This window comes from Mchenga conophoros, linkage group LG9 (assembly GCF_057382185.1).
Source record: "Mchenga conophoros isolate Kocher_MC1m ecotype Shallow Benthic linkage group LG9, M_conophoros_male_GT1.1, whole genome shotgun sequence".
Classification (NCBI taxonomy): domain Eukaryota; kingdom Metazoa; phylum Chordata; class Actinopteri; order Cichliformes; family Cichlidae; genus Mchenga; species Mchenga conophoros.
The window spans coordinates 28,184,270-28,199,675 of record NC_140534.1 but is presented as its reverse complement, the minus strand read 5'-3'; the positions used below and the strand labels follow the sequence as shown (position 1 = coordinate 28,199,675).

At 40.9% G+C, this 15,406-nt stretch overlaps 1 protein-coding gene across 5 annotated transcripts in view; it reads right to left on the bottom strand.

Annotated features, from left to right (window-relative positions):
- mllt10 (MLLT10 histone lysine methyltransferase DOT1L cofactor) overlaps positions 1 to 14,550 on the bottom strand; it is a 50,635-nt gene extending 36,085 nt beyond the window's left edge. For 2 of the 5 annotated variants that reach the window (XM_085287364.1, XM_085287365.1), the window contains exons 1-3: positions 13,884 to 14,550; positions 11,024 to 11,103; positions 188 to 242 (exon numbers count right to left, since the gene is read on the bottom strand). In XM_085287364.1, the coding sequence (XP_085143490.1) occupies positions 188 to 242; positions 11,024 to 11,103; positions 13,884 to 14,046 (298 nt within the window). In that variant the 5' untranslated portion in view covers positions 14,047 to 14,550. The remainder of the gene's footprint in view (positions 1 to 187; positions 243 to 11,023; positions 11,104 to 13,883) is intronic. The other 3 variants (XM_085287368.1, XM_085287369.1, XM_085287367.1) reach the window with 2 other exon arrangements.
- Positions 14,551 to 15,406: the final 856 nt, after the last annotated feature.

Genomic DNA, 15,406 nt, shown 5'->3' with positions numbered 1-15,406 from the left:
TCATAAAACATGGACTGGCAAGGACGCTACAGAGGCAGCACATACAACAAACAGCAACATAACTCTCCCAGCATGCTTACAGCCCTTAAACTTGCTGGTGACATGCAATTAATGACAAAATCCACAAGAGGTTAACCACAGATGGCAGCATGTATGAGTGTGTGTGCGCAGCTGAGAAGAAGCATACCTCCGTTGTCCGTCCTCTTGAGCGCTCCATCTTTGTGGGGACAGAGCTCGCACCTCTGTGGGTAAAGACGAAACATCATGTCAGAAACAAGAGGTCAACCTCATGTGCTTGCTCGAGGTATGACAAATATGAGTGTAAGTGAGAGGAGCTGGCCTGTCGCCCGGACTTGGGCACACGGCCAGAAACTCTCTGGGAAAACACCCTCGCTACCTGCCACCTAAGGTTGTGTTTCATCCAAGTGCATGTACTCAGTTGCAGCGGAAAACTTAATTTACTTATTAATCCAATTAAAGCATCGCAAATCCTTTAGCAGTAAATGGCATATGAAATAGACCTGAGCTGTTACTTTGCTTCAAATCTGGCAATGTGTTGCCATAAAATAACGATCAAAGGTAATCCTTTTACTCTGTTTCACTTAAATAAAGCTTGGCATAACAATTATTCACTACATTACAGTGGGGCAAAAAAGTATTTAGTCAGCCACCGATTGTGCAAGTTCCCCCACTTAAAATGATGACAGAGGTCAGTAATTTGCACCAGAGGTACACTTCAACTGTGAGAGACAGAATGTGAAAAAAAAAAAAATCCATGAATCCACATGGTAGGATTTGTAAAGAATTTATTCGTAAATCAGGGTGGAAAATAAGTATTTGGTCAATAACAAAAATACAACTCAACACTTTGTAACATAACCTTTGTTGGCAATAACAGAGGTCAAAGGTTGACTATAGGTCTTTACCAGGTTTGCACACACAGTAGCTGGTATTTTTGGCCCATTCCTCCATGCAGATCTTCTCGAGAGCAGTGATGTTTTGGGGCTGTCGCCGAGCAACACGGACTTTCAACTCCCGCCACAGATTTTCTATGGGGTTGAGGTCTGGAGACTGGCTAGGCCACTCCAGGACTTTCAAATGCTTCTTACGGAGCCACTCCTTTGTTGCCCGGGCGGTGTGTTTTGGATCATTGTCATGTTGGAAGACCCAGCCTCGTTTCATCTTCAAAGTTCTCACTGATGGAAGGAGGTTTTGGCTCAAAATCTCACGATACATGGCCCCATTCATTCTGTCCTTAACACGGATCAGTCGTCCTGTCCCCTTGGCAGAAAAACAGCCCCATAGCATGATGTTTCCACCCCCATGCTTCACAGTAGGTATGGTGTTCTTGGGATGCAACTCAGTATTCTTCTTCCTCCAAACACGACGAGTTGAGTTTATACCAAAAAGTTCTACTTTGGTTTCATCTGACCACATGACATTCTCCCAATCCTCTGCTGTATCATCCATGTGCTCTCTGGCAAACTTCAGACGGGCCTGGACATGCACTGGCTTCAGCAGCGGAACACGTCTGGCACTGCGGGATTTGATTCCCTGCCGTTGTAGTGTGTTACTGATGGTGACCTTTGTTACTTTGGTCCCAGCTCTCTGCAGGTCATTCACCAGGTCCCCCCGTGTGGTTCTGGGATCTTTGCTCACCGTTCTCATGATCATTTTGACCCCACGGGATGAGATCTTGCGTGGAGCCCCAGATCGAGGGAGATAATCAGTGGTCTTGTATGTCTTCCATTTTCTGATGATTGCTCCCACAGTTGATTTTTTCACACCAAGCTGCTTGCCTATTGTAGATTCACTCTTCCCAGTCTGGTGCAGGTCTACAATACTTTTCCTGGTGTCCTTCGAAAGCTCTTTGGTCTTGGCCATGGCGGAGTTTGGAGTCTGACTGTTTGAGGCTGTGGACAGGTGTCTTTTATACAGATGATGAGTTCAAACAGGTGCCATTCATACAGGTAACGAGTGGGGGACAGAAAAGCTTCTTACAGAAGACGTTACAGGTCTGTGAGAGCCAGAGATTTTCCTTGTTTGAGGTGACCAAATACTTATTTTCCACCCTGATTTACGAATAAATTCTTTACAAATCCTACCATGTGAATTCATGGATTTTTTTTTCCACATTCTGTCTCTCACAGTTGAAGTGTACCTCTGGTGCAAATTACTGACCTCTGTCATCATTTTAAGTGGGGGAACTTGCACAATCGGTGGCTGACTAAATACTTTTTTGCCCCACTGTACATGCAATTTTTTTACTAAGTTTATAAATCAGACATGGAGTTTAGGAGTCTGAACCACACACCGACTTTTCTAGCAAAGTTGGAGACACAAAAATCATGGTCATTTAGTAAATGACCCATCAACTTCAAGGTAAAGTTTTTGTACACACAGAGACTGTTACAAATGCACTTAGGTAACCCATTGAGGGTGATCCTAGCAAACTAAGCATTTTTAACATGACAGCAGAGTACAGCAAGTTATTGTCAGATTTCTTCTATTCCTCCATTAGTTCCACGAGTTAAAAGAAAAGCAGTTTGCCATCATGATAAATATCAGCAAAAGTATATTTGCTTTTCACACATGAATAGAGAAAGTAGGCAGATCATTCCAGCACCTGTGTCAACAGCAACATGAAGTTAATCTTGGACTGACAAAGTCTAGTCCGATCCTTAAAGGTTTAAAGACATCATATTAATTTGAGAGGACAACCTTATGTGTGATGATTCAGGTGTTTGTGGAGAGCAGGTGAGCCCAACCACCCTGTTGCAGTTATTAGAAATGCAACGTTTGCCAAGGCTGCGTTCAGCAGGAACATAACCAGGAACTACTTTTGCACTATAAAGTTACACACTGAGCTCTTACAAATACCGAATGGGTTGCATTTTTGCAGAAAATTTGTACTTAAAAAAAAACAAAACAAAACAAAAAAACAACACACACACACACACACACACACACACACACACACACACACACGAAAAAAAATGAAGACAGACAAGACAAGGAAGAAACTGAGATTCTGGGTTTATCCAGTTCTCATGAGGAGGCAGCAGCACGGAGAATTTTATGGTTTGATCCAGGAGTCGAAGCTGTTGCTGTACATATTTTAGGGTGTCAGTGGGGCAGTTCGAGCTCTTGTTGGAGAAGTTGGGACCACATCTGAGGAAGCAGAGAAATAATTCCAGAGAGCCGACTGACCCGGAGCAGCATCTAGCTCTGAGTCTGAGGTAAAACGGTATTGTTTTACTATTTGTATATGGAGCACCAGTGCGTGTTTTGAGCTGCGAGTGCACATGCTGCCAAATGCAGCAGTCTGATTGCTCAGATCTGTCTACTGGAATCAGAATAATCAGGCTTGGCTAAAAAAATAAATAAATAAATAAATAAATGCTGCAAATTTGTCCAGCGAAATTACGCGGTCGGTGTGAACGGCTGCAATAAAAATAGGGGAGTCCAAAAAAATATTTGCACAGATTTTACACATCGGGTGTGTAAATCCCTTAATACAGGGTTTATGAAAAAGTAAAATCCAATTTCAAAATGCTTTGATTCCACAGACGTTCAACGGTAACAACTGAAACAGGTACTGTTAGAAAGAGCAGATCCCTGAGTTTCACGTGTTTCCCGATAGGCAGCACAACAACAGCGGCTGCAGTGACTCCAGACATGCTCACAAAAGTATGGGAGTCTGACTATCGTATGGACATATGCCATGCATCCAGAGGGGAACACATTCAGCACTTGCAAACATTTTGCATGTAAAACTTTATATTCAGCTCAGTATTTTAAAATTTACCACAAGCTTCCATCTCCATTACTTCAAAAACCGCAGCCTTTTGAAATCAGATGATTCTTTTTGGTACACCCGGTTCACCACACACAGCAAATATTATCCGTCTAACAAGCCACACTGAAACAGTTTCAAGGCTTTCAAGCTTTAAAAAATTATTTAGTTAAATGTGATAGTAACTGGAACAGTATGCAGATTGACAGGCATGACGCATAGGACAGTAGGAACATGCCAAAGAGAAACCTGCTGGTGGAGGCAGTTACACCACATAAAGTAGGAGTAGCAGCCAAGTCTGTGAGGACCTGTAATTTATTCTTCCTAGTTAATATGCCCCCGTATACTACAGCTTCCACCAATCTGTACAGAGATTTAATATGGAATGGTACACATGGCCATTTCATCTTAAATGAAAGTTTGCTTAATTCAAGCAAGCTTTCAAGTCTCACTAGGGAGCGGTACAATGATGGGTGCTGCTCAGTAATAAAACATGTCATTCAGTAATATAAAATTCATTACAATCCTCTGTTTAATAAGTCAGAGTAAGCTGCTGTCAGGTCAGTTCTGTATAATCTAACTGTTGCAGTGTGATGACCCTCACACTGTATACCAAAAATGCATTATAGAAGAGATGGGTAGTAAGGCACTACATATTAATATGTATTATGTTAGCATTTTCTCGTGTGTATTTGACAAAAATTGTCATCTTTAAATATTAAATCACTAACCTATGTTTGTATAATAAGCTGCCATCACTCCAACCATATAGAGCCGTAGCTGCTTCTCACACAGACGAGCATTTCAAACATATCAGAGATGCTAATCTGACCCGTGTGTTCGCCTGTGTACTCATGAATCCTGGTGTCACATGTCAGTTATATGTGGAAATGCTGACACCCGACAATGATTTAAAAATAATATTGATTGAATGCAGTAATAGGCTGAACGACCTGAATATTGTCTCGACTAGCAAGCTATTAGTGATCACTCTTGACCATCATCCAGGGTTTCCGCCAGTAAAGGTCTTAAACCTGGTGGCTGCTGCCACCAGGGATGGGGCTAGGAATTTGGTATAATTTAATGTTCATGTAGTGCTATCCAACCACTATAACACTCATCTCTAATTGTGAGTGGCACAGACAGAACTGAGTGGCTACTTATGTGCAGCTCTCACAGCTCGCACACAGGAGGGAAACAGAGACTCCCTTACTGCTTTCAGGAGGAGGAGGAGGAAGTCAGCCATGTGCTGTTAATCAAATGGCCTTGATTAATTGATCATCAACAAGTGTGAGTGCATCTGTAGGGGGGAAAAAAGACGTTTGGGCAGCTTCTTACCAGAGGTATATATCCAGGCAAATTCACCTTAAGCTCAGGCTGTGCAATGCTTAGAAAAATGCAAAAAACCTGAAAGCTACATCTCAGACTGTTCAGGCCTCGGTTATCACATTAAATATTAAAGTCACGACAGAACAATTACAGAATGACTGAATAAATAAAGCTTGTTGGAAAGGTTTGTCAGGAGAAGGCCAGAAGAACATGGCAACATCCTTAGCTTGCAAGTTAGCTCTGAACAAACCACAAGACCTCTGGAACAATGTCCTTTGGACAGACAAGACCAACAACTGCCAAGCACAGTGGTAGAGGGGTGATGATTTGGGCTTGTTTTGCAGCCATAGGCGCTGGGCACCTTGCATTCATTGGGTGGACCATGAACTCCTCTGTATACTAAAGTACTCTAGAGTCAAATTTGAGGCCATCTGTCTGACAACTTAAGCTTGGCTGAAATTGGGTCATGCAACGGGACAATGATCCTACACACAGATCTGCTTCCCATAAAATAAAAACAAGTAGATATAAATAATGTTGTAGGTCTACAACAGAATGGCTGAAAAAGCAAAGAATCAAGGTGCTGTAATGATCCAGTCAAATTCCAGATTTCAACTGGAGGCCTGGAGGTTTGAATGCTGTGTATAAGAAATAAAGAAGTGAGGCAACAAAAAGTGGGCCAAAATTCCTCAGCGATGTGAGAGACTGATAAAGAGACAGAAAACCATTATTTGAAGTTATCATTGCTAAAGATGGTTCTAAAAGCTACTGAAGTGGGCTTAGTTTTTCAAACAACTGCACACAATCCTGTGGAAACTCTTTCATATGACTGTATATCATAGGGACATCCCCCAATCCCAGCTGACTTTATTTCCATACAGAGATGAATGATTTAACCTGCTACAATTACTCTACATAAGTGGCCTTAAAAAGAGAACAGGATGAATAGATAAACACAATATCAAGTCATAACATCTAATAGCAAAGCCCGAGCGACTGTCAGCATCAACAATAGCCAAGTGTAACCAGTGCTGAATGGTTTTTCTACAACATTGGCATGAAGAGCAGGGTCGCTCTGTGTGAGCGTACAGGAATCACAAAAATGTGTCATAGTCCCTTCAGTGCTGCACATACAATACTAATAATTTAGTTGAATATTAAAGAAAGTAATGCCCCAAATCCTCTTGCTGTGTATCACCATATAATGCAATCAACTGCAGTTGACCTTCAAAATCAAATGATATGTTGAATATTCAGGAAGAAGTGTTAAATATAGAGCAAACGTATCTTTCCTTCTAGCTTCGAATTGTGACTTGGGTTTCAAAAATACAACTGAGCTTGATGTGAATTTTAATTACTTACAAGCAGATCGATGAGTCAAACCTTTCTGCTAATGTGCACAAATTTGAAGTAATTCCTGCACTGCTTTGTTCACAAAATGTCCCGCATTGCTACAAATCTCTTTAAGAATTCCATTTAAGATTTTTTTTAAACATATTTAAACAGTTTAAAGTATAAAATCAACACATTTTCACACACTGACATTAAATACAGAGGTGCAGTACTATGGTGTCTCTATTTTCACCAAATCCTGGTGACTAACAGCACATTAGTGTGATGTCTAACAATTTTAACATCTATGTTTAAAGTCTTTGACTTCAAAGAAATAAATGCACATTAGCATTATTACTACATTATTGTTGCAGGCAGCAAATCCATCACAGGTCATGAACAATAACAAACGGGCAAAACAGAACCAAAAAACAAACAAATAAACAATAAAGAAAGAGCCACCCTACTTGGAAATATTCTAGGATCACTCTGTGCTTTTAATGGAATTAACCCACACGGCACAGACACGACACAAATACTACAGACCTCAGCTTCAACTGATCGGCGTAAACTCTCTGCGTCCACATGCTGGCGGGAGCATGCGTTACCATGGTTACCGTATTGTTTACATTTACACTGCTTATGCAGTTAGATGCTGCAGTTGGTTTTAGGACAGCTTCCAAGCAGCAGATTGATTTATTAGGAGTGTGACTGTTGAAATAAGCTTAAACCACATGTCTGCAATTACAAATTATGTTTGCTCCATTTGATTTCTGACCATAAACAAAACTGCACCGAGAGGCCACTTGGAAATGTACTCGGGACTAGAGCAGGGCGATATGGCCAAAAATATTTATCACGATATATATTTGAAAATTTGCGATAACGATATAACCGACGATATAATTGATGCGAGACAAAATACAACTCCACAACATTACTCGCGCAAAAAGACAACCTTCCATTTATTTTCACTTAAACAAGAAGCTGGTTTTTATGTACATTAAAGCTTTATAAAAATGTAACAGTGCAAATGCAAATTCCTTGCTGAAAGTTTAACCAAAAGGCATTTCCAGTAGAAATGGGCTGACATATCCTGAGCATAACCATGTATAATATCCACTGAAGTTAAAAAGAGGTGCTTTGCAACATTAAACTGCAGTGTGCAGTACGGATTTTTCGGACCATAAGGTGCACGGGATTATAAGGCACATTAAGTGAAACAAAGCAGTCAGATAAATCAAACTTTATTAAACTCATTCTTCTTGCTTCCTCCACTTCTGTACCATTGATTCATTAATGTTGAATTCTCTGGCAGCTGTTCTATTCCCATGTTGTTGCAGTATATTAATGACTAACCTCGTATTGTGGATGGATTATCTCAGTTGTTCTCCTGACTGAAGTTTGGTCCGTTTACAGCATCCTGCCATGCGATTGCATTTGTCTCTAACCATGAAGAACCTTCACGTTAACTTTTATAAGTGGAAAAGTGTTAGTGTTCGTCCTCCAGCTTCACTGTTTATGTTATGCTAACATAGCTGTGTCGCTAGCGATCACGTAGCACATCATTATATACCAGCTAGCCCAACTTCAGTAACCCTACAAACGTCACTGCTGTTTAGTTTCCTGTCTTCATTTATGTTGGAAGTGATAGCAGAGCTGTACGTTTGATTTTTTTCAGAAATCTCTCAGTCAGAACATGCAATATCATGCTTAGGTAACTAGCGAAACTAGCGAGCTAACTTCCGCTAGCTTCCTGCTAACTTCTAACTCCGTTAAATGTAATAACTTTTGTTTTCATGGATGCCTGGAAGTTAAACTTTATAGTTACACCTGGTAAAGCAGCAATGCTGATCATTTTATTAAAGATGAAAGAATTTAGACAGTTTTTAACTCTAAGTGATGCTGCAGTGTTGTTTGACCTGAAGAATACGGAGTTTAGGACCCAGATTACTCCCAGATTTAAGAGCATCTTAGTCCGACAAATATGACAATGACAACGGCCGCTTGCATGTTCTGCAAAAAAATGTGCTTTGTTGTGTATCTGACGGACAAACGCCAAACCAGTTCCACATCACGGAAGTTGCACCATTTTTACAAACCAATTCTGGTTCATCTGTTTCACTCAACAATCGGCCATGTGCGTATGAAAACAAAGGCACTGCGCATGCGCGTTTTACTCCCATTCTATCGCGATATTTCATTTTCCTATCGTTGCCTAACATTATACCGGTATTACCGTGAACGGTATAATATGGCCCAGCCCTACTCGGGACATATTCTGAAACCATTTTTTAAACTTAAAATGATGTTTTTTGTCTACACCACAGTTCTTACCAGCCAATATTAACCATACTAGCTGGGCAAACAGACCACAGTTTATTTGCGTGGATGATTTCAATTTGGCATAAATCTACTTTTTGGAGGAATTTCACAGATTGCATCAAAACAGCAAAGTCCAAGCTTTCTTACTCCACATAAACTAAGCAAAAGAGTGACTGGTTATAACACGATTCCAACCGATGCACATCAGAGCCAAACTTGGGATTGGAATTTACATCCTCAATAAAACATCCTCAGAGAAAAGCCGAAGTGGTGGAGACTTCCACTCTTGCAGACTTTTACGAGTTATCAGTAGCTTCTTTTTTTCTGCCTTTTTTCCCACTAACACCTACTCGAGCTGGTTTTTAAGGTTCTCCATTGGCTACCAGGTATATTTTTTGAAGTGAGTTGATCCAAAAAATGTGAACAGCATCACTGCCACCGATTGCTCAGTCAATGGCGTCACTCAATGAGTCATGAAGAGACTTCTTCACAACACTCAAATCCGCCATTACCGCATCCCAACAGCAAGGGAAATGTCCACACACAAACTAGCACTGTGATCCAACAACGAGCTGCAGACATCATTTGTGACAGACTGAGCAGCAGGTATGCCGTCGCCTCCATGTATTCCATCGTTGTGTTGTGTCAAGCACAAATGGCATCCTGGGACTTTAGGCCCATCTTTCTATAACACGCACATTAAGGTGGTACGACTGAAACAGACTCTGCTCTACAGAGAAGGTGCTAGCGGAAATGTGGCATAACTGGAGAGGACTCTTATGAACATTAGGGATGGGTATCGTTTAGGTTTTATCCGATACCGGTGCCAAATCGGTACTTTTGAAACGGTGCCGGTGCTTAAACGGTGCTCGAACCGGTGCTTAAAGAATGGAGAACACAAAATTGGTCCAAAAACCTCTCATGTTCAGCTGTTTTTTTGTAAAAAGGTAACAATGTTAGCCTTTTCTGCAGCTATGTGGCATATATGGCATCACTCTTGGCTGGAAGCAGTGCTTAAACAATGGAAAAAACACAAACTTTGTCCAAAAACCTCTCATGTTCAGCTGTTTCCCACTTTTTCTTTGGTCATTTTAGCCTTTTTGGCCAGGGTGAAGGGAGTATCTGCCATCAAACAAGAAGACAGCCGCATGTAGCTATGATGATGTTTGCTAGTTCACCTTACATGCATTAATGTAATAACGTGGTTAGCCTACTCAACGTAAATTACACACGAACAACATGAAGCTACTCATGCAGAGAAGAGCGGCTGCTGCTGCCATCATCACCCGTCATCATTTCTGCTACACTGGCAGGGCTAGGGGCCAGGACTCTATTCTTCGTGTTTTTGGGGGATGTTGCTCCGGGTCCGATAACTGGCACCACACCCGACGTGCACGGTGTGAGGTCTCGCAGCAAGCTATCAAATACGGCGCATTTCTCGGCTTTTAAAAAAAACGCTATGCGTCGCCAGCTGTTTAATCGGATTCTTGGTGTTACCTCCTTTGACAGTATCACAGTATCAGCTTAAAGCACTTGTTGCTGCTGAGTTTGCATATTTTGCTGTGAAGTACAGCCAGACTTTTGACCGCTTCGCCTTGGACATTTTTAATCTGTAGCTCTGCTCTAACAGAACGGACGTACCTGGCCCCGCCTACTATCCTCGGAAACGTAAAATGATTGGCTAGAAGTGTATCACAGCTCAGGAAAAAAAAGCACCGAAATAAAGCACCGAAATGTGCGCTGCTTTTTGGTCTGGTTACTACCGTTTATGTCAGAACCGGTACCCATCCCTAATGAACATGATTATATCGTTTAACCAAATTTGTGACAAGGATCATTACTTGAATCACGATTCTACCCTCAGAACACTGACTTACGATCTCTTAACATGATCTCACAACACTCTCGCAAATGAACTTGAGCTATTTGTTGTTTTGCAGTGCTAAAGAGTTGCAAGTCTTGTTGTACAAGCTGCAGACTACGTAATAGAGAAGCAATTACAAGCTCCCTCAAGTTTGTCTTTCCTGACATTAAGGAATATTGCAGAAGAAACATGCTGTGGGACTTGTTTTTACAACCGCTTTTATCCAGGATCTATAAACAGACACAAAAATGACGCACCACCCAACCTGGTGCCATTTTCTTGGCTCGCTTATTAACAATAGGACGGCTCAGGATAAGTCCTGTGATTGTAGGCATTAAATCATCAGTGATGAAAGGGTAGAGGGCTTTGTGACTCACCACGCGGGCTGCTCGCTCCTGAGATTCACACTTTCTGCAAAACCAAGGACCAGTGGGCACCTGCACAATGCCATAGCAGGCTGGGGTAAAGAAACAAACAGTGTCAGTCACAGTAACCACAACACAGTCAGTCTTAAAAAACATTTTCATAACCTGATGTTTCACATCTTCATAAACATCACATCATCTCCACTCCTCACATGTGCCAGAAACTGACATGTGCAACTAAGCTGGTTTGGATGGAGGAGAACAGCTTTTTGATCTAACAGACTGCTGAGCACGCTGCTTTCACAGATGCTATTTTTATGCCACTGCACTGACATCATTTCCTTGTCCTACAAAATATTTGGGACAATGGTGAAATCACTAGCAAACCATTGTCATTAGGAATCTATATTGGCATCAGTTATTAACTCATACACAAAGATGTTTCACTGAAACAAGCCACAGCATTTATTTGGCTTCCAACACAACTACAAAAATTTTGAGGAAATGTCAAAATCATAACTGGCTACATTTAAAGCTAGACTAACTATATTAGATGTTTTTCATTAAACTTTCTACATGGATGATGCATTAACAAGGTCACAGATTTATAATTTACACTTTATACTTCCACACAACAAGGGAAAAAAACCTGATTTACATTATTTAAATAGACTTGTTTTCAATTTAAATTAACACATTTTCTGTTTTCAAGTTCGATTTAAGAGAATCAGACTTGTTGTAAAGGTACAAGCACAAGGCAGTGCTACCCTAAATGCGGCCAGACTACCCTAAATAGCCTACCTCTACACATTTCGAGATTATCTCGGATCTGACCAGAGCCCATAATCCGCTGGAATAAACAGCTATAATCCAGATTTTGGAGAACAAAACATCCAAGGGTTACAGAGTTCAAATGAAGACACGAGTGACCAAACAAAGATGAAATATCAAGATCTTCTGCACATACTACGCAATTCAGTTTGAAATATTATAAGAAAGAGCCAATTAATTACGTGCAGTTTTGTTTGCTACTCTAACAGCAGTTAGTGTTCGTCACTTCCAAAAATGCTCAGTTATAACAATCAATCAAAACATTTCTAGTGGTTTTGACAAAGACGGGTGGCTGGACCGAATAAGAGCGGTCTGTGCACGATGCAGCACAGTCAATTTGTCGCAAGCAGGATACCTTGTTATCATGGAAGTGAATGAAGACACAGTTAAATAAACCGCAAATACATTCATAACCTAGTGAGATACCTAAAGAGAGAGCAAAGGGAAAGTGGCTAAAGCTAAGCCTCGGTATGAGCAACGAATCAAAGTAGTTATGAAGAAAATCATTTAGACAAGTAAAACAAAAAAGACAAAAAAAAAAAGATTTTCTGTTATCTGGGGAATTTATAAACATACTGTAAAATGATGCAAGTACCTGACATTTGTTTTGCTATACAAATCTGTTTCGCCTGCTTTTTATTTGGTAAGCTAGACAGCATCAAGTGAAAGTGGTTCAGTAGTTAATTATTTGTACCTCTTTCAGTAACAGAGTACCCTATTTTCAGTTAAGTGAGAGAAGATCCTGTAACTTGCTGTAGTTTGGGGAATATTCTCAAATGTAATAATCTCATCAGCATGAACATAATATTTTTCTTTAAAGAAAAGTTTATTTTCATTTGTGTATGCTGTGAGTTATAACTGTAAACTATTTTCAATAGTTCTGGAAAATTAGGATTGGTCAAGAAATTTCCAATCATTGCATCTCCATTATAGACTACTGAATGTTCCTAGTTAACTTAATCTGATACTAGCCTAACTTAAAAAGAAGCCGTTTCAGCTGCGGTTCAAGGGCAGATCATGACACGAGTGCTGTCTGAATCAGAGCACCAACTAATCTTAATTAGTTCATTTCTGGAGAATAAGTAGCTTTCAAAGCTTCAAATGTCAGTTTTCCTTGAAAAATTAAAAGTATTGTGCTTAGGGAAACCATATTTTCTACAGAGTACTGATACCTGACATCTTATGGAAGAAATTCAAATATTCAACAAGGTTTATTCGCAGATTTCTTCAACCTTACAAAATGTAGCTCGAATTTGAACAGAGGGAGATAAATACAAAGAAAGTGTTAACATCTGACCTGATGAGTGCAGTGAAGTATGTAACACTTTAGCCGTTTCCTATGTTTACTTACAATCACGCTGCTGCCAGACAGGCCTACTAAGCAGTCTAAACACTGCCACAAATTGTTACAAACAAAACAGTGCTACAAGCCCAAATACACTGCCGTGCACTGACTTCAGAGCTGCTGACATTTCAAATAGCATCCCACTGTTTGCCAAATGGACACATGACCAGCTATGTAAACAGTGGACGTCATCACGTGAGTGAGTGAGAGTTAGCGTGCAGAAATCACTGTTTTGCTTCTTGAACTGGACCCCCTAAAACACAAAACAAAAAATGTTTTCCACACTAAACTGCTTCCTCTCTTTATTTAGAGCCAGATTTATTGTATTTGTTTACTCCGTTGACTGCATGCATGGTTTAAACTGCTGGTTTCGAGCTCACCTCTTAAGTTTATACCGTTTGTCAAGAGGAGAGTAACCCTCCTTCTCTGAGCACGTGACAGGTCTTAGTAGAGGGGGAAAACAGCACGCCTCGCAGCTAGAAATGTGTGCATAAAGCTGCTGTCAGCCATCATCAGCAGAAGGGTACACAGGCCCTGTTAGCTGCCAAGCCAAATCATCGGAGGGGCCAGCGACATGCGTTGAGCCTGGCCTTGGTGAGAGCAGGAGGAGGAGGAGGCTCCATAACCTTGCAACAAGACAACGATAACTAGCCTGCGAGCTAACTGCTAGCTCCTAGCACAAGCTCCGTGGCTTACCTTGATGCACGGCGACGTTGCAGCCGTGTCCGTCGCAGTACACCAGCGGGTTTTCCGCCCAGCCTCGCTCGTCTGAACACACACAGCACCCTCCAATCATTTCCTTCATGTTACTCGTCAAGAACTCGTCGTCCGCCGCCAGACAACGCTCGCCGGACACCATCTACGAAGAAAGCGGACATGCGGAGGAATACATAAAGGCGGACCCAAAGCTTCCCCGAAGACGCCTTCTCGCTCCCCTACGACGCCACTTTAGGTCCCGCTGGGCCTTAATGTCATGTTTTAAACGTGTTTACGTCCCCTTTTGACGCTGTATTTTCTTTCACCAAAACATCCCCGTCACGGCGCGACGGTGAGAAGAGGGGGAACTTCATAGAGGAGGGGAAGTGCGTAATGACGCAAGGCGCGCGTGTGTGCGTACCTACCGACAGGAAGTGAAAAGAGAATCGCCGGCAGCAAACTTACCATTTTGGTTCCACATGGTTTCAAAGTTTGGAGCAGAGAGAAAAGCGAGACGGTCCAAAGCAGTTCACTTTATGAGGGGGGCAAATTTAAAAAAAAAATAAAACAAAACCCCAGCGCTCCCAGTGTGTAAAATAAGTTAATTTTGTTTGAACTCTAAGATGACTTAAATCTGTCCTGTGGAAAGCTGCTCTTTAATTGTAGTTTGGTGAGAAATCTTTATTTACATAATAAACACATTTAGAAAACACTAAATAAATTAGCGATTTCAGATAAATCTATGATAACCCATTAAATAACTCACTGAAGTAGATCGTATTATTGTACACTATATTACACACTATAATACTCAGTTATGTCATCTAAAAGCAAAACAAAAACAATCATCTGGGTTAAGATTCTTAAATGAGCCAGTTTACTGTTTTTCTCTGCTTTATATCATCACATTCCCATAAAATATATCATCCTTTTTCCTCTCTCTTGCTCTTGAGTCCAGAAAAAAAGTTACGAGTATTTTCACTCGTCTTTACATTGGTGAGCATTGTGAGCCTTCAGGTCATCAAAACTGATTTATTAATCAATGAGCAAACTGACAGAGTAATCAGTAACAAAAACCTTTATTTTCTTGCAAGCCTGAATAAAAGTCCCTTAGACTGTCAGAGAGGAGCTTTCGCTGAGATAGAAAATTGCAGTGTCTGCTCTAAATGACTATTGGTGACCTCAAAGTATAGCACTCAGGGCTTTTATATCATTTAAGGTATTCTGTAATTATGACCGGGCTGTCCACACACACTGTACATCTGTCAAGTGGATGCAGCCCTGGATAAATGCTGGATGTTTACACCTACAGAAACCCTTTTTGATTCAGAGGGTTTTAGCAGACTACACACACACATGCACACAAACACATACACACAGACAAGATCTGTTTTAGGCAGTCCTCTAGTAAACCATTGCCTGCATCATCATTTCTCTTTTCTACTATTGTATGAGAAGATTGTGTTTATTTATTTATTTATTTTTGGATGTGCTGATGATGACATGTATGTGTGTGTTTGTAC